Source organism: Seriola lalandi, unplaced genomic scaffold, assembly GCF_002814215.2.
Source record: "Seriola lalandi dorsalis isolate HSWRI2012SDOR001 ecotype SW California unplaced genomic scaffold, Sedor1 jcf7180002054391, whole genome shotgun sequence".
Classification (NCBI taxonomy): domain Eukaryota; kingdom Metazoa; phylum Chordata; class Actinopteri; order Carangiformes; family Carangidae; genus Seriola; species Seriola lalandi.
This window is the reverse complement of record NW_019524944.1, coordinates 333,226-352,097: the sequence shown is the minus strand read 5'-3', so window position 1 is coordinate 352,097 and position 18,872 is coordinate 333,226. Positions and strand designations below refer to the sequence as shown.

Genomic DNA, 18,872 nt, shown 5'->3' with positions numbered 1-18,872 from the left:
TCCAGTCCATATTAGGTATGCAGCTGAGCTCCAACAGCACATTCAACAGAGGGGAGGTGCTACTCATCTGTTTTGACCTGAGCCTGTGCTTCCTGTGTCAGCAAAGTACACGCTTTGTTCTAAATCACGGGGACATGTCCAATTATACTTTTACATAATTACACAGAATTTCTAATAGAGTAATTAACTACCCAAAGTAATCACAGATGTGCATTAGTTAATGAAAGCTGGTGCATTATGTGATATGACTTTTTCATATCAGACTTTTAACTTGTCATAGTAGTTAAAGCCTCAGGCATTACTAACATTAAAGAGCTCTGTTCTTTTGTTCCATGCAAGCTGTGACAGTGCATGTGGTCAACATTTGCAGACATTTTGGCATGCCATAGCATGAAAAGCACAGATAAAATTAAAACAAATATGAGTGTATTCCACTTAGCTGAGCTAGTGCCAGGGCCCTGGTATTTAAAATGTTGGCTCAGTCATGGTTAATGAAATTTGTTTCACATGTACTTCTCCTGCTATGATGAACATGAAACATGAAAAAAGGTCTATACCAGAACCCTGAAATCGAAGCAGCAAAATTTAACTCAGCCAACATTTATTCAGTTTTTACGCATGCTTTGACAAAATTTCTTGTGTGAAGTATTGACAAATATTTTATGTTTTTAAAGATGTAAACAAACAGTGACAAATGCAAAGACACAGGTGAGCTGGAGTGAAAGAAGCAACACATTTCAGTTTATCTTTTTTAATTTAGGTTTGTATTACATTTAAATGTATTACATCCTCTCCCAAGAATTAGGGAGCTCCATTCCACTTATTTTTCCCCTTTTAAAAATGATTCTCTCTCTCTCTCTCTCTCTCCATACAATTCAAATTGATTGTACATTTAAATAAACTTTAAAAAATTATCTTATTTCACTTATTCCTTTTTTTTTTTTAACGTCTTTTACTACTTTCATTACAAATCTTCACTTCAATAGAAGGTGTTAGCTTGCAGAAACAAAACAAAACAAACAAAAGAAAACTAATGCAACAACTAAAATGTAATGACAGTGTTGCAGGTGGGGAGCCAGCTGTTGGCTCTGAGGTAAGTGTGAGCTGCTTCCTGCTGCAGGCCTCTTGTTACCTCTTCATATTCTGCTGGGCCTGCTTTAGTAAAGTGTCGAAGTCTAGTGCTTGAAACTTGCCTTTCCCAGGCAATGTATCATACTCTCTACTCGAATCTGAAAGGAGAAGGACAGAAAGTCAGTATCACATACAAATAAAAGGGACAAGAATAGCAGTACATGCTGCATTTGGGTTGAACTACTTCAAAAGCTTGATGTGACTCTAAAAACCATGGGTGTAGCCACAACTTTATTATGTCATGAGTGCCACCCCACCACAACCCAAATGTCTGACTAGACACCGACAACGAATAAAACAAACTACAGACCATCTTGTGTTTGGAGCAATGCCCATCAACATGTTCTGACCCATGAGTCATTACTACAGTATTACACGGGTACTCAGTACACACCCATCTTTGAATCACCTTCATTTTAATGTCCACTAAGTTTCATGACTGTATCTTGCACAGTTGTGATGTTAGTGTGGTGACAAAATCTGTCCAGACAGGCAAACTCCTGCTTAAGTACCCAAAACCACTTCTGTGGTAATAGGTCAAACTAGAGTTGGTGTCTCCAGGACCATATTTTTTCCATGATGAGACACACACACGTCTGATGACTTCATTTCCACATTTTTATTACCAGCCGCAAGCATGGGTGGTCGACAGATTTTGCCTGATAGCGTCACAACTGTGGAAGATGCAGTTTGAATATGGGTGTGGTCCAATGAGAACCGAGTACCTGTGTAAGAATGTCGTAATGAATACCGATTACTCAATAAACCTTATCGCCCTACATGATGAATAAATAAAAAAATCAAATTTGAGTGATGAGTCAGGAACCCCAGAATCAACCCATCATGTGTAATGTGTGTGTAATGTCATTCATACTGGTTGCGTCAATAAAACCTCTACATTCACAAAATCAATGCAGAGGATATGACCTGGGTCTCTTTAATGTTAGCTATCGCCCTGCTAGCAACTAAAAGCCATAAAAGAGACTGTGACTGTGTGGAAGCTAAAGTACTGTCAAATGTTCAACGAACTATATCTTAATGTTTACATTTAACGAGTACCTCTCTTTTAAAACATAGACGTCATACTAAAGGACACTATGCAATATAATATACAATATGTCTGCCTTCTTCCTGCTGTGTGATCATCCTTTCAAACAGCGGGCATGTTATCTGCCAAGTTTTGGAGTTATTGGCAGCACTTCACAAAGTACAATGGCTCTCAGCTGCATTTAGCTTGTGGTGAACACACTGTATGAGGATGAACTGCAGTCAGTATCTTCAATCTTTTGCAAACCACATCAATACTGTCTGAATAGGTTAACAGCGCTCTGGGTAGGAGCTACAGGAACTTTTGTTGCGTCTTGTCAATTTTAAAGCCACACCTACCCAGGTCAGAATAGCCGGTCTGGCAGAACTGTCTCCGTCCACCAAAACAGAGATCAAATGGCAGCTCATCAGGCTTGCGCAGCTTGCTTCCATTTTCAATGGCCCTGAAAGCATCCTTGGTGTCGTAATAGGTCACAAAGCCATAGTTGTCCCTGTGACAGACAAACAAAATATCAGCCTGTGTTTGTTTACAGATTGTCCGAGGTCTAGTGAAGGAACAGGTCTTGTACAGTTTTGAGCTGTGGCTTGCTTTTAAAAGAGCGGCCTGTGGGTGTTGCCAGGAAGCTCCAGTTATGAACAAGCCTAACTTTGCTTTAGCACTGTAGCTTGGCCTAAGAGGTCACTGACAAGACCAAAAAGGTTCAAAGACAGTGCAATTTGCAGCCTTATTAAAATTCCAACTGCAATCCTCCATTACACAAGCAAACAAAGAGAAATATATGCATGTGTAATTCTTGCCGTTTATGGACTTACCCGTGGTCTCTAAAGTGCAGGGTGCAGTCCTCAATCTCGCCAAATAAAGTGAAGCGCTCTTTAAGTTCTTTTTGGGTCATCGTACCCCGAATTCGACCAACGTAAACAACCCGGCGCTCCTCCTGAGGGAAGAGTCAATCAGGTGATTGAATGTTACAATACAACATAACTTGCTTACTCAAACTGTACTTGTGTAGTCCAAGTAAAATAAACTTACAATGGCTTTTTCCTTGCGTCTCTTCACCTCTTGCACATCCATCTTTTCACTGTGAGCATAGCCAGGTCTATATGAGGGACTGAGGAAGACAAGATGAAGCGTTTAGTCTTTTTTTCAAAGTATTTGTAATGCACAAGAGAAACAGTTTGAAAATCCATGTAAGGACTCCCACCCAGAAGAGCATGATTCATAAACTGTACCTGTACAATCTACTGCTTCTGCTCCACTGTGCTTGTCTCCGAGGGGATTGAGATCGTGACCTGGAGCGACTCCACGAGCCAGAACGAGAGGAGGAATATGAATACCTCCTCCTCCTGGGAGGGGAGCAGGACACAGAGGGAGAGGACCGAGATGAGGAGCGGGATGAGGAGCTGGAACTGCTCTCAGAGTGACGGGGGCGATACCTAGAGAAGAAAAGGAAGGAATGCCGGTGAGGAACAAAGAAAATCATACCTCCTAGAAATCAGTATTAAGATGCTGCATTATCTAGATGTTTTGAGAAAGGGCCAAACCTTTTCTTAGATGGAGGGCGTGATCTTGACCGAGATGTAGAGGAATGAGAGTCTGACTCTGAGCTGCTGGACATAGGGCTGGGAGAACGGTGGGATCTTCTCTTTCTAGATCGGCCTCCAGTCCTTTCTTTGGGGCTAGATCCGGGGGTGGGTGTGCGAGAGGCAGCACGCTGACGGTAGGCCCTCCCAAAAGGCCCTCTCCTGTGGCTCTCTTTAACAGTGGAATCGGTCTCCTCTCGTGCAGGAGAAGCATCAGGAGTTTCCAGTACAGAGCTTCCCTCCATCTCATCTGTCCTGTGATCCAGGGGCTCTGTCTGTGGAAAACTGTGTGTTTTGGTTGTAACGGCAAGGTTTGTGGTAGACGGGACAGACGATGCCAGCGCAGCTGGTGTCTGTGTGGTGGCTGTAGCGGGTTGCTTGATGGGTTTAATAGTGATAAAAGATTGCTGTTTGACATTCCAGCGCTTGCCTGGCTCTCCAGTGGAAGTGCCTTTGTTGGGGATGCAATAGTCATGGTCCATGCATGCCAAGTCGGGGTCTACAGTGGTGGCGGCAGGAGTGGGTTTACTGCGGGACTTCACTGTGGGCAGTGGGCGAGCCTCTATCTGGATAACCTTGGAGGGGCTCGACTTGGAGGCCTCAGCGGCCTTGCTCTTCCCCAGCAGGGCCACAGGGGCCAGAGGTTTCCACACCTGGTGGGGAGGAGTAGCTGGAGGAGTCAGAGCTGGAGCAGAGGGAAAGAAAGTGCACCAAAATTATACCCAACATTCAAGAGCACATGGTCATCTGTGTTGCAAGGTAGGAAATCTCTGATCACAATGTACTACTGTTAACCATTTCTAATGACTGCTGTTTTAATGCTAAAAGCAATGAGAGCACAGAAGCCATACAAGGGCAGAATAAAAAAGGAAACACTGTTTTCTGAAGCATTCTGAAGCCAAAGACAACATGTAGAATTACCTGCCGTACTTGAGAGGTCATTAGCTCTCACACGTTCCACAACTGTTTTCTCTGGAGCCAACTCAAAACTGCAAAGCAAGCACAGGAGCGTGTTACTGTATCACTGGTAAATAGTGTATCATTCACCTCATTTGTCTTTGGAGTGCAGCCAAGTCTAGACCAAAAACAGGCCATCACTGTGGCTGGACAACAGCAGGCTTTACGGTAGGTCTTGGCAAGAGGTGAACGTGTATCACCTTCACACACAAGCTCACAGACACACACACGCACACATAGAGCAAACAGGTTTCACGTGACCAGGGCTTTTCCAGAGAAACCATTGCTCCATCACTCACACAGAGCAGCGTGAGGGCTGTAGGGTAACTCACCTCGAGTTTCCTACAGCTGCTGCTCTACCAGAGACCTCCGGCACACATTGTTCCTCTTTGGCTGAAGAGAGAAGGGACAGGGAAATAAGTGCATCAGCACAGGGACTAACAGATGAGACAAAGGAACACCAAAAATTACAAAATACTGTATGGATAAATCTGTCAGTATACATGTAGAGAATAATGCGTTTATACTGGGTAATATTTGTTCAGTGTATTTTGCACAGAATGACACCAAATGGCCAGCAGCTACATTAGGCATAGCAAACAGTAGAATGGTTCAATAACACATCCACTGACATGAGTAATGGCACACACAGTCCAAGCACTTGTTAGAGTTTGGGCTTGTACATCCGCTCAAACAAAGACAGCAGGGTGAGAGTTAAATGGATTTGCGGACAGGGCAAAATTCCAGCAGCTGAGCAGGCAAGAGCACAAAGCAGCCTCTCTGCCCCCCACAGCACCCATCTCTTAAAGGGGAATGTTTCAGTAGGGGGTAAAAAAAAAAAAAAAAAAAAATCCTGCCATTATGAACAATCTTTTAATGTTTAAAACACTTTTCCAGGGGATCAGATAAGCATCAAATTCATATGGCCAGCCCGATAATATCTCTGTTCGGTAGGTCACTTTTGCTGGACTATGAGATAGACCTTGTATGTGCTCTGTTGGTGAAAGATATTAGGGAATGGTCATCTAACTTCACTGATGATCCCACCCCTAAGTGTATGCACAACAGCACTGTATTTGTTGTTATCACTCAAGCTTGAAGCAGATACTTTTATCTTTTTAAGACCAAGTCCTTCTACCCACCAACACACCACTACTGACTAGAGATAATGTTTTGTGCCACTTCCTGCTATTACAAAACCAGGAAAACTGATACTCTGATGACATTTAGCTTGGTAGTAAACCAAGCGACCCACTAAGTTACTGGCCTACCATAACCTCCCTTAGGCAACACCAAAAATATAAAATAAAAACTATGGAATGTGTAACATGGAGTCAACTGAGCAATTGAGCACTTCTTTCATACTCAATCGACACAGTAAAAATCAGCCATTATTGATTACCTTGGGTTTCCTCAAACTGCTCCAGCAAGCTGGTCAGATCAGCAGCTTCAATACCTACAAAAAGGGATCATAACATTATGTTCTGGATTATAACGAAACAGAATTGTACTTATTTAACCATTATTCACACAGGGTAGAGTGTCTGAGCATACATGCTCTTATACACAAATGTGTTTACAGTTATGCTGAAACAGAACAAGACAGTGTTGACACACAGGTGTAGGATGACTATAGAGAATAGTCTAGAAGTTACACAGGGGTGAAAGTGTTTCAATTTGTACAGTGACACTGCATATTATTTTACTGCATTAACAATAAAATAATTCTTTTCTCATATGGGGTTCCTGCACATCAGCAACTACTGGAACAGAGTAAGTGCAGGCTAGAGCTCCAGTGCAGCAGAGATGAGACACTGGCAAGGCAATTTTCCAACAAGGCATTAGAGATAAATACCAGTAGCTGGTATGTCTCTTAATCAATTGTTTGAATGTCTATTTGTCCACAAGACAACATAACATGGCTTCCATCAAAAAATATGGAAATGAAATGGCAATTACTATCAGCCTTTCATGAAGAAAATTACAATATGACTTTTTAGCAATCATCTTTGAGCTCACCGATCTCACTGGTAAAGGCCTCAATCAGCTCCTGTGTGGGGTTCTTTGCCCTTTGGGGCTTCACTGCTGTAGTGGAGTTCTCTTTAGTTTCAAGCACAACAGGTTCTGCCTTCAGACTCTGGGAGACTGAGGGCTGAGCAGCTGAATAGGAACACTGCTGGGTACCACCGGCTGTGGGCTTGGAGGCCTTGTTATCAGCTGCGATGGGGCTATTTAACGTGGTAACAGCAGTGACCTCAGGCACCTTTTGGGAAACAACAGTGGTCTTCTGTGGGGCACTGGAGGCAGACGCAGTAGCAGCGGTGGGTTTGATTGACTCTGTAGTGGTTGTAGGACAGGGTTTAATCAGCTCCACAGATTTTAGAGATAAAGGCTGAGATTGGGGCTTTTCATCGACTCCACCCTTTCCTCCTGAAAGCACGGGAGAACATTTCCGATCTGCTGACGACATGAACTGAGTGGCATGTTTTAAAGAAGCTGGAGACTCAGAGCTCAGAGGCACACAAGGTACTGCAGGTTGAGCAGTGGCATGTTGATTTGTGGGCAAGTCCTTCACTGAATTAGCGACAGGAACTGAGGGTTTTTCAGGTAGAGAAGGTTTGGAAGGTTCAGGTGTTTGCTGGGGTTTAGCAACAGGAGTAGCAGCGGAAACCTTGCTGGATGAAGCAACCATGTAGGCTGGTGGCACCAGCAGAGCCTCAGGGGTGGGTGGCGCAGCCGGTCCCCTTGGCTGCCAGGCAGGTTTGACCTCCTCCACTTCCTTCTTCGCCGCCTGGGGGTTGGGGCGTCGAGCATCCTTGGGGCTGGGGTCAGGCAGGCAGGGAATTGGGGGAAGCTCTTTAGGAAGCTCTGGCAGGCAGGGCCACTTGGTGCTGTTGTCGTCTTGCTTTTCCACCGGCGCTGGCTTTTTCTGCTGCCGGAGCCGCCGGTACTCCGCTAGACTGAGGGATTTGGGTTTCGGCTCTGGGACTGCAGTGGCCACAGGAGGGAGGGCCTCACAAACAGGTGGTGTCGTCTGGGGTGTTACGGGACTAGGAGCAGCTGCAGGGCTCTCTGAAGACAGCAGGGCAAGGACAGCAGGGGGAGCTGCTGATGAGTCTTGAAGCTTCTCGGGGGCTGGGCCCGGCTGTTTAGGAGTTTCATTGGGCTGTTGGGAGCTCACTGCTGTGGGTGAACTGCTGCACCGACTCTCCTCCGGGGCATCTTTTAACAGAGCAGTGTCCTGTCTGGGTGACACACAAGTGGCAACTTGCACTTTCATTTCAGGCAATAGTGTTGTAGTGGTTATTTCTGTTTGTGTTTCGGTTTGGCATGGATTTAACTTCTTAGGCTTCACAGAGGAAGAAGCTGGAGTGAGGGCAACAGGAACCTTTGGGATTTTGTGTTTTTTCTTTTCTTTGACTGACATTTTTTCAAGCTGTATGGGTGCTTCCTGTACCGTCTTTCTTAGTGTACCGCTCCTAAGGACCCTTCCCTCCACAGGTTCAGGTTGGCAGTGTTCTTTGATTTTCTTTTTCTTTTTCCTCGAGGAGGAGCTTTTTTCTCTAATATCTTCCTTCTGTCTCTTTATGATCATCTCATCTTTCACATCTGGACGTGCTGTAACTTTCACTGGAGCCTTGCCGACTGTTACATCTTCATCATCAACGACTATATGCTCCGAGCTGTCAGAGGCCGCCTCTTCTGCTTCATCTGCAAGTTTCTGCTCATTCTCTGAAGACTGCTCTTCGAGCGGCAGAGAGACCGGGAGATCCATGTTTGGGATGGCAAGGATGGGTTCTCCATTCTCCCCCTGGTCCACGACCTCGAGGAGGATCCCTCCTTCGGGCAACATCTGTTCCCCATCGTCGTTCTCTACACAAATGGCCATACAATACGGGTGCATATGCCTGACCAAGTCCCCCAGGCTAACCGAAACGCCATCTTCACCCTCCTGCTCAAAGGTGACAGAGAGCGGGAGGGTCGGACCTTCCCAGTCTAAAAGGGCACTGTCAAGAGATGAATTGAGTCTCACTGGGCTCAGAGTGAGAGAGCCATCGTCTTCTTCCTCTCCATCACTCCTCTGGAGAGAATCTGCATGTATCCTGGGGAGGCTCTGGGCGCAGACAAGGAAACAAACATCCAGTCAAACGCTGAAATCTGGCTGTTGTTCTAGTTTACATACACATTAATTATGCAGAAAGCTACCTTTCCAGTTGATATGGGTCTTGCACTGCATAGTGAGTCTTTGTCGGGAGGGGAACGAGACAGACACAGCAATCTCCGGAGCTGGAGAGTGAAAGATAAAGAACAGCATGAGGACATTAATACTTATCCACTTTAGGTATAAATCTTATATTTATAAACATCTGAAACAATGAACAAGAGGTATATTTATAACCAGAGGTGAGCAGATTGCCCTTCCACCTCCTTTCACTCTCTCTGCCCCAAGCTCAAAGGCCAGATGGGGGGGATGTCGAGAGCAGGAATCCGAGACACTTTCAGAGTTATGTATGACAGCTGGGCACTAACCGGAGAGTGTTCCCTGCCCTTCTGACCTGACAGCAGGTCTGAGTCAGGCAGTGTGTCAAACGGGGACAGGTTCTCATCATCTACATTGTCCAGGATCTCCGTCAGGGCGGTTAGCAGCGTGGCTTCGCTCTCCTCATCCAGTCCTTTAGTCTAAATAAAAACACATGGAAATTAGGTCAAAGCGTTTACTACAGGGAGTGTAAACAAACAACTGTACATGGCTTACACATCATAGATCTCTCTCAGGTTACTGTAATACTTGAGTACAAGCATGTGAAATGAGTCTTGCCTCTATTGTCGGTGTGTCCTCAAATATAGAAAGGATGGAGGGGTCTAAGCAGCTTTGAAGAGCTTCCAGAGTTTCTCCAGAGCTCAGCACAGCAGTCTAGAGAGGTGAAAAAGCAGATTTATTTACTTTTTTGGCAAAATTGGAAATATAATTCAGGTAAAAACTATCTGCAAACAGCCACCCACATGTGCATAACTGTGGCTACTGAAGTTGTACTACCACAGTACTAGTGGATAAGGACAGCAAACATTTTTCTTTACACAAGTGACCCAACTCTGACAAGTTTTCATTGCTACAGTCATGTGTGAATATTTCAAACAACTTAATCCAACATTAAGAAAATAATTAAAATCGTGACTTGTGGGACGAGTATGGGACTTAAGATGACTCAGATCTTAGTCAAAGAGGTGTTCCACAGGGTAAAGATCCTTGTAGTATCATATATTGCCCACTGGGCGGCATTTCCATTACAACTGGACTTTTCACTTTTTTTTCCCTTTAAAAAAAACAAACAAAAAAACATCTACCTTTGACTTGGTACTTCTACAGGTTCTAGCATCTGTGTTACTTTTTGAACACATCTCAAGCTTTAAAAAGATATATAAGTCAACAAATGTAAACAAATCAGTGTTGTGTATCTGTTCAGGCAGGGTCGGCTTCATGTTTCACAATGGCCATAGAATTTTATTTAAAAAATGAAAGTCTACTTCAAGTCTTCTCTGCGCAAAGGTTGGACAAGTATATATGGCAAACTAGCTTATCTATTTGGTTGCTGAAGATAAGTTTAAACTCATGTGAAAAGGAGAATCAGAAGAGGAAACCCCACAGGGCAAGGAGGGCAGGAGAAGAGAAGAAAATACCAGAGGCATTTTCCTATGATCAGAAACATACAAGAACATCAGAGCACATGCCAATTGGCCATGCAGGGCTAACACTTATTAAAGGAAGTTATAACTTTATATACATCTTCAACGTAATTTGAACTTAAATACATTTAAGCAGACAATTTGTTTTTAAAAAAAAGACAGACAAAGTGCAATGGAAAATATTGGAAAATCTTAAGTAGTTACATTTGAAATAAAAGTTGATTAAATACATATAAAATTAAATAAACTGTTGTGGTGGTAGAAGGCTCACTCTTCAGATTTGAGTTATATACAACACACGGAGTCCAGTATAGAGGTCCCCCTATAAGAGCAAACATAACCGATAACATTTTGCACTTTCATCTAAAAACACACCAGTCTCTTACATTGACCCACGTGTCTCTGTCTATGCAGACATGTTTGATCCTGGCCTCACCCCGTCCAAAGGGAAGCTATAGTGCCCACGTGTTGCACTACAACAAACCCCAGCAGGGCCTCACCACCACTCCTGCCTCACGTTTTGACAATTACAAAACTGAAAGATCGCATTTTAATGTGCGTTAGTACACTAAATGTTGGGAAACTTCAGGCAGTTAATTGTAAACTCTATGTAAGGGTGTATGCAGAGATTAAATTGACCGTCTCTGCTGCGCATGTGTGAAGGAATCCAACATGTGATTCACCACGACTGAACCACATGTGGGTAATACACACACTGGTTTTGAATGAAAACCTGACATGCTGCAGCAGCGTGAGAGTGGATAATCAGACAGGTGTGTGTGTGTGTGTGTGTGTGTGTAACTGCAGTGATTGCACTCGTTGTCTAAATATAATAAGACCTTCATAGTGTGCATCAACACTGAGCTCATGACACTTTACTGCAACGTGCTGGCATGAAGCCTATAAGATAAAGCATGGCAAAAATGACTATTTAGCATCTTAACCACTGTCAAGCCAAGACAATAAAATAGAAAAAAGGACACATCCAGGCTACAATGATGACAAAGCTGGAGGACTAGCATCTTGCAGTGCTTGTTACCACGTGTGTATGAATCAGTTGATGGGCAGGACAGACAGTACTCTTGCACATACACCCACTGATGGAGCTTAAATGCGTCTTAATGATATCGATTATACAAATGGTGAACATGCCGGGTCGACCACCAATAAATATACACAACTGTCACTTCATTTTCTCCAACTGGTATTTATATTATATGGGAGAAAACCTGCGTCGTTCCGTAGCCGGCCGGCCAAGCCACACTGACTCACCAGCTAGCATTAACATACAGCTAAAAATCTACCCGCTCATCACAAGGAAGCATTGCGTATTATTTCACAAATACACAACAAGAGAGTCGCCTGGCTGTTATCACCACAGAACACCGAGTACTTTATGAATAAGTTTTTACTAGTGATACTACAGTTGCATCCACGTGTCACTTTTCCATGCGCAGTGTACATCCCGTACACACACCACACACTCTGCCCATCTTCCAAAAACACACACACACAACTACTAAAAGTGGAATTAAATGCTAGGAAATAAAGTTCAGCACATATCCTTTACCTCGTCTAGTGTATCCATAGGGAAAAATTCCATATTGCACGCAGTTAAAGTCTCCTCGCCTGCTCCCCACCGCGCCGCCATCTTGCGAGTATACTCCCTGCCCCGGCTGCTTTCTGAGTGAAAAGTGATGAACCGAGCGCGTCAGTGAACAAGCACGCCGGTGGTGGGAGACACGTGGTCCGACATTCCCGGCAAAATGACGCAAAGTGACGCCCTGGGTCAAGGGTTACGTGACCACGTTTCTTTGTAGTTCTATTAAATACGTCTGAGAGTGCTACACTGCCATGTGGTGGCCGGCGGTATTTATCTGTGCTGCAAAATGAAGAGGACAAAAATACACTTAAGGCACAGGCTCAAATTAAATTAGTCATAGTGGTTACAGTGGCTGAAACAACAGGCTATTAACACGTGCAGGTAGGTTACAGTGACTAGATACAAACTTAAAGGAAAAAATATTGGCTGTATTAAATGATCGAGACATTTGAAGATGTCATCATGGACTATGGGAAATAGTGATGGGTATTTTTTTTTATAGTATTTTCTGACATTTTGCTAACTACATGTTAATTTAGGATTAATCAGTTCATTACAAATACTCAATAGATTTAGTGATTATGAAAACAAGTGTTACTTGCAGCTATAATGTCATGCACCACTCACCATATAATTATGAAGGTGTTAGTGGTCTGTTTTATACAGAAAAGAAGTAGAGGTGTAATAGTTTTATAATAGTTGTTTATGGGAGTTTAAGTGTGGATTATAGGCATCATTTAATATTGTTTGCATCATGTTATTCTAAAATGAATCACAGGATTGTTATGGTTGTCTTTTTTTTTAACAACGACCCAATTGTCTGTTTACATTAAGTCAGAAAAACAGAAACAACTAATGCAAAGCAACACACCAGTTTCAAATGCTCACTGTTCTTGAGACTACTTTAGGTGCATGTATTGTTGTGTTGACTTACAGCTCTGTGGTCAGTTCTGAGACTGAAGATTGTGGTGTTTTTATAATAGACTCCATCATAGTGATATATGTGTCCAGTGTTTTGTCTGTTGCACTGACACATATGGAGCAGCAGACATATCAGGAACACCTTACAAGGTAATGCAACCCAATACAACAACACAACACACTGCTCACACAGCACACAGTACTGTACCACAACAACAACAACAACAACAACAACAACAACAACAACAACAACAACTCTTTTTAAAACTCAACTCTATTGTAGTAAAATTTCTTTGTATCACTTAATTATGCACAGACTGTGTGAAGCTGTTCTGTGCTTACTATGTACAATATATCTACCTGCCTTTATAGAGTGACATGAATCTCAAATTATACATAGACACAGACTTTTTTTTAATCATAGCATAAGTTTTTTAGAACAGGTTATTTTGCAGTTCCATAACTGTCCAGCATTTCGGCTCCCATAGGTTTAGTCTAATTGCTTGTCCTTACAATGACTGTGAAAACAAAGAAGCAAGTAGGGCTCTCCAGGACTGGAGGACTCTTATGTTGTTCTTTGGATGGGAAAAACATCATTTGTGTGGAGACTGTTTCCCTTATAGACTGAAGTGTATTTTGTACCATAGTAAAAGCACACATCTTGTCTGACAACAGATTTGTTAACATTGTATATTTCTGCTCACACTGTTGGGTTGGACAGTGGCAGTCATGGAATTTGTTTTGTTTTTGTGTCAGAATTCATTCTAGTGTCTGTATATCCTTCCCTATATTGTGTTAACATTAAGTTATATAATGGGTAAATATAATAGCACATTGCAATAGATACTTACATTGAAAAGTGCGTATGATAGTAGGCCATTGATTTGACATTAAGCCACAAAATTAGATGCTCTTTCTTTTCCTGTGTATTTAAAAATACAAAAGTTCCAGGTTCAAGTTCCATATTAAAACAAGATCCATATAAATTAAAAAAATTAAAGGCACACACAACGTGTTATTATGCTAATGTCTTACTTTTATTTTGATAGAAGCAGATTAAAAATCACTATTGTTGGTGTACATCTTTTCCTGAAAATGAATATGACATCCTCTGTTTTCCAGTGACTGGCTGGACAAAGATCAATGAGGCCATTCACATCCATCACAAAAAAACAGTTTTAAACTGAGACAGAAGTCACAGTCTCCTGTTATCACATGACCAAGATCCCATACTGTGGTCAAGTGATGACAACTGACCAAACTGCATTAGCTGAAGAAGACTTTGAGATGCAGTTAAAGTTCTGGAAAAAGCTGGTAAGTGGACCTTGACTTGAGATTTCTTTTTTTTTTCTTTTTTTTGTCAAAAATAACTTGAGGTTTAGACCTATGTGATGGTGAAACACTAACCCTTTAGAGTCAGTTAAAATGAAATTAGCACTAGGGAATACCACTATAAAAACATTTATCGTTCTCTGAGGACTAACATCACATTGACAAGAGAAATTCTTCTCCTCACAGCTGGGGAGGTAAATTAAATAAAGGGCAGTGGTGGATGTGTGTTTGTTACTAAGTGTAATACATGAACTAAAGGTATGAGGAGTGAACAGGAAGACAGGCTCTGAAACATAAAGGTGGGGATTAAATTGGGTCAAATACAAAAGTGGGGGGTGATGTGTTCCTCATTAGGATCGGTTCTGCATGGCACAGAAAAGCCATAGGCAATTCCCATTGTCCCACAGGCAGAAATGGATTAGAGGTGAAGCCACACACGTGTGTGTGCGCACATACACACACACACACACACACACACACACACACACACACACACACACACACACATACACACACACACACACTGTGGTCTTCCATTGCGGTGTACCACTTTGTCAGTGTCTCTATTTTTACATTTGTCATTAATTGTCTGCTGTGCGAAGAGTAAAACTGCTACGCTGTGTTTGTAAAGTTTTAAAATCTTTCAACATTCTCTGACAGCTGTGGCGGAGCTCCTCAGTAAACTCACGCACGCACTATGATGGATTTGAGAGAGCGTCCTTATTGACAAGCAGTCTCAAAACAACAGACACATCACTGCAGTGTAGTTTTGTGTCTGCGTGCTGTGTCCTCTCTGGCGTCGATCCAGGAGTCCCTAAGGCAACAATTACGAGTCTCACTGATCAGTTGTGTCCCTTTGTTGCATTTGCTTTGACAAACATGAATTTCCTATGAAGAGCAAGACCATTGTAGTTATGTGCCACAGCATATAGCGTTCATTTAAAAAAAACAAAAATGTAATGTTGCTTGGGCAGTTGGGTTCACCAACAATTTAAAGGGTGTGTAGTCCGATCCCTGGCTCTTCCTGTTTACATGTTGAAGTCTCCTTGAGCAAGGCCCTAAACCCTTAATTGCCCCTGTTGAGTGTGGATGTATGGGGGGGAAAAAAAGTAAAACCAGCACCACTTATATAGGTCCAGCAGTGTCACAACAAGACATCTTTGCATTTGGAGTTTTGTTTGCTCTGCTCCACTCAGACACAATTTTCTGGTTTTATTTTTAGAGAAGTTCACCGCTCCCTGTGTCAAGTCATTGTGTTTGATTATCCCTGTGTGTGGCGTTGTGAAAGGTGCCAAAGTAGTATACATTTACATTTAAAGTTACTTATTCCATTACCTGATGTTGGAGGTCCTCTGTCGTTTTTTTCTGCATTTACAGTAGAATGAACATTTGCTTCCTCTGTGCCTGTTTCCCACGTGTCTGAGACACAACAGGCAGACATCTGTCTGCCTCTCATTACCTGTCATGCCCTGAAGAATCCACTGCTGCTCACGTTTCCTCCACAGCCTCCCCCTGTTTCTGAGAAAAACAGAGAAGGAGAGGAACACTACTGTGCCCCAACACACTCCCTAACTGCTACCTACCGCTGCTCTGCCGTTGCCATGGATACAGTGCCCTCTCTCCCCCTCTCTCCTCTCTCTCGGTGGGCATGGAGGGATGGGGCTAGAGAGGAGAGGAGAGGAGAGGAGAGGAGAGAAGAGGAGAGGAGAAGTGGCTCTGGCTGCTGCCTCTGCGTCATATTCATACCAGTGCAGCTGAGAGCTGCCCCCCCCTCCCCTTTTCCCCTCCTCCTCCTCCTTCCCTTCCTCCTCCTCCTCCTCCTCCTCCACCACCTCTTTCCTTCCTTCCTTCCCTCCCTCCTTCCTTCCTTCTCATCATCCAATTTGCACACTGCTAGATCCCCCCCCTCCATTTGTGTCTCCTATCTGCATCTGCTCATCACTCTCTCTCTCTCTCTCTCTCTCTCTCTCTGCTGGCCCAGCTTGGTTTCCTCTGCGTGGCTGACCCAGGCGGACTTTTTCGAGCGAGCGTGGGCGCAGAGGAAAGAGGAAGACAAAGGTAAGCAGTGAGATGGAGGTGGTTGTTTAAGAGTGTTTGTCTGTGAGAGAGAGTGTGGAGAAGAGAAAAGGAAAGGGGGGGGGGTCGCAAAACAGCTGCAAAGACAAAAGGCTGAGAGGTAAGCATTGATGGCATGACCTCACCTGAGATAACAACTATGACACCAGGAGCCTTTTAGGAATTTTAGGGGGAAAAAACAGGGTTGTCAGTGCATGTGAGCAAGTGTTGAGGAGATGTGTGCCTGAGAGTGCAAGGCAGTCAGTGCATCTGTGTGCAGGCACTTTGCTGACTGTCACACAGTGTTATGGAACTGCTGCTGCTGAGTGTTCCCACAGTGTGGAGGGAAGGAGGTGAACGGAGGGGGAACTTCATTATTCTCAGAGAGCTTTTTGAGCGATGTGTGGATGTGTTGACAGAGCGGGAATCTCTGTATCTGCAAAGAGTAGGAGAGTGAGAGGAAGAGAGGAGAGTGACTGAGACAGAGAGAGAGAGAGGGAGAGAGAGACAGAGAGAGAGAGAGAGAGAGAGCACGCCTGACAGTGCAGTCAGTGGTGAAGTGCTCAGCTTCAAAGCCTGATCGCTCCTGGAAACAGAAGCCATTTCCCAAATCACATTCACGCACCCCTCCTTGATTTCTTCTCTCTCGCTTTAATCTCTTCTTTTTTTCTCTCTCTCTTGTTGGGTTGCCGCTCTCTGTCTCTCATATCTGCCTTTGTTCAGAGTTGTCCATTTTACAGTAGCACAATCTTCTGTAAATGTCAAACCCGTAGATCGTGACCTACAAGGCGTACAAAGGACCAAATGGTGACAGAATAGCAGCAAGAGATGAGAGGACTCGGAAAGAGACGGACCTTGTTGAAACAGACAAGAGACAAAAAAGTGCGCGCGTGTGTGTGTGTGTGTGTGCGCGTGTATATGTGTGTGAGTGAAGGGGAAATGAAAAGAGGGAGGGGGGGAGAAGACAAGTAAGGGGAAAAAGAAGAGGAGGCCCGCGGGGTTGTTCATTGTGTCTCGGTCCTGAGAACAGCGTCTGACACCGTTTATGACATTTAAATGTGATGCCTCTGCCAGTGCGCTGGTGTGTGGGGAATGTGCCCCGTCAGCTTTCGTTTCAGTGGAGACAGTTGTTTGTCTTTTGTTGGTATATTGGTTGTGAGTGACAGAAAACAGGGATCTGAGGTTTGTTAAACTGGGCTTCAACTCACTTGGGGAGGAGGGCTGCCGTAGTGCAGGAGATGGAGTGTAATATGGAGTGATATACCGGACCACTGGTTCTCGACCTTTTTGTGTTTGATGTTCCCTCACAGCCCCATCAGATGAACCACTTCACTGACAGAATCCATCATAACAAACATCTGTCATGTGAAAAATATATTTCACCATTATTCATATAAGAGTGGATGTGGTTACAACTATTTTTTGTACAGATTGACAGAAGCTGGATTTAATTTTACCCATTTATCTAGAACTTTTAGCTTCTTAATTCCACAATTGAACCATAAGTTTTCAACCATTTCAGTAATTTATTCACTACTTTTAGTTCTTATTTTCTTTCACATTTTCCAATTTCTTTTATCGAACTACTTCAACAGTTTATTTATTTATTCACTACTTTTTATTAACTATTATTTGAACTATGTTTCCATGACTTTTTAGCTAACGGTTTAGACGGTTTAGTAGACTCTCAATTGCAACATGAATTCAATTTGTGAATATATTTTTTGATTAAATTCTAATTTCTATTTTGTTGGGCTACTCTACAATCTGTCTATACTAGACCACACTGTGTGTGCGTCTTTGTATTTTGTCTGTCAGTTAAGACTGAGGTTGTTTTTCCTTTAAACATTTTCCATTTTTCTTTTTTCTTGTATTCAGTCACAATAACTCAGTCTGTCATCCATCTGACAGGATCATGAGCAACAAAGACATCCAGCTCACGGGAGTCAGTTATGTGCTCGTGTGTCGGTGTAGTGAAGTGTGAGATTATGAGATTATTGGCCTCGGAGAACAGGCACGCTCGAGCCAAGAGAAGTTATGGGATGAACGGGAAGGGGAAACCACAGACGTGGACGAGGGGAAAGGAAATGAAACAAAATCACATCAAGCCACATCAAGCTGCAGAAAGGTCAAGGTAATATCAACAGGGTGAGGAGATTAAATTGACAGAGTGAAGGAAGATTAAAAAGCAAGAAAAGAGTAGAAAAAGAGAGAAGAGGCAGAGGCTGCTGGGCAAACAGTCTGTAGTCGAGTCGTACTGTTTACATGCAGCTCCTGTTGGTTGTGAGCGTGTGCGTGTTGGTACGTGCTCGCTGTTCCTGCCTCCCATGGGTCTCCAGTGTCCCTTCGCTCCAGGTGGGCTTTGCATTTTTAATCGATACTGTCTGTAGTGATTAACACCAGTCTTCTCTCTGCAGCAGAAAAACAGAAGGAAGGGGTGAGAGAGTGAGACAGAAAGAGAGATGGAAATCTGTCATACACGAGGCAGGGTGTGTGAGTGAGTGAGTGTGTGTGTGTGTGTGTGTATGTTTGGCAGTAATGACCCTCCGCCTCTGGGCAC

The 18,872-nt window shown here is 43.4% G+C and overlaps 1 protein-coding gene and 1 non-coding gene across 2 annotated transcripts; both read right to left on the bottom strand.

The window, feature by feature from the left end:
* Positions 1 to 735: 735 nt before the first annotated feature.
* Positions 736 to 12,102, bottom strand: pprc1 (PPARG related coactivator 1). The gene is made up of 14 exons (XM_023409412.2): positions 11,972 to 12,102; positions 9,536 to 9,631; positions 9,247 to 9,396; positions 8,923 to 9,003; positions 6,736 to 8,830; positions 6,119 to 6,172; positions 5,049 to 5,109; positions 4,681 to 4,748; positions 3,721 to 4,444; positions 3,409 to 3,612; positions 3,209 to 3,287; positions 2,992 to 3,113; positions 2,518 to 2,669; positions 736 to 1,229 (listed from the first exon to the last, which is right to left on the bottom strand). The coding sequence occupies exons 1-14, from the start codon at positions 12,050 to 12,052 to the stop codon at positions 1,129 to 1,131; spliced, it is 4,068 nt and encodes a 1,355-aa protein (XP_023265180.1). The 5' UTR covers positions 12,053 to 12,102; the 3' UTR covers positions 736 to 1,128.
* On the bottom strand, positions 2,755 to 2,894 carry LOC111657310 (small nucleolar RNA SNORA50). The gene has a single exon (XR_002760924.1). It is a non-coding gene; the product is annotated as a small nucleolar RNA SNORA50 (small nucleolar RNA).
* Positions 12,103 to 18,872: the final 6,770 nt, after the last annotated feature.

Coding starts and splice junctions, on each gene's coding strand:
- pprc1 (XM_023409412.2), bottom strand. CDS start 12,052: ATGGCGGCGCGGTGGGGAGCAGGCGAGGAGACTTTAACTGCGTGCAAT. Junction 9,004..9,246: donor AGGGCAGGGAACACTCTCCG/GTTAGTGCCCAG, acceptor TTCACTCTCCAG/CTCCGGAGATTGCTGTGTCT. Junction 4,445..4,680: donor TGACCTCTCAAGTACGGCAG/GTAATTCTACAT, acceptor CCTCTGCTCCAG/CTCTGACTCCTCCAGCTACT.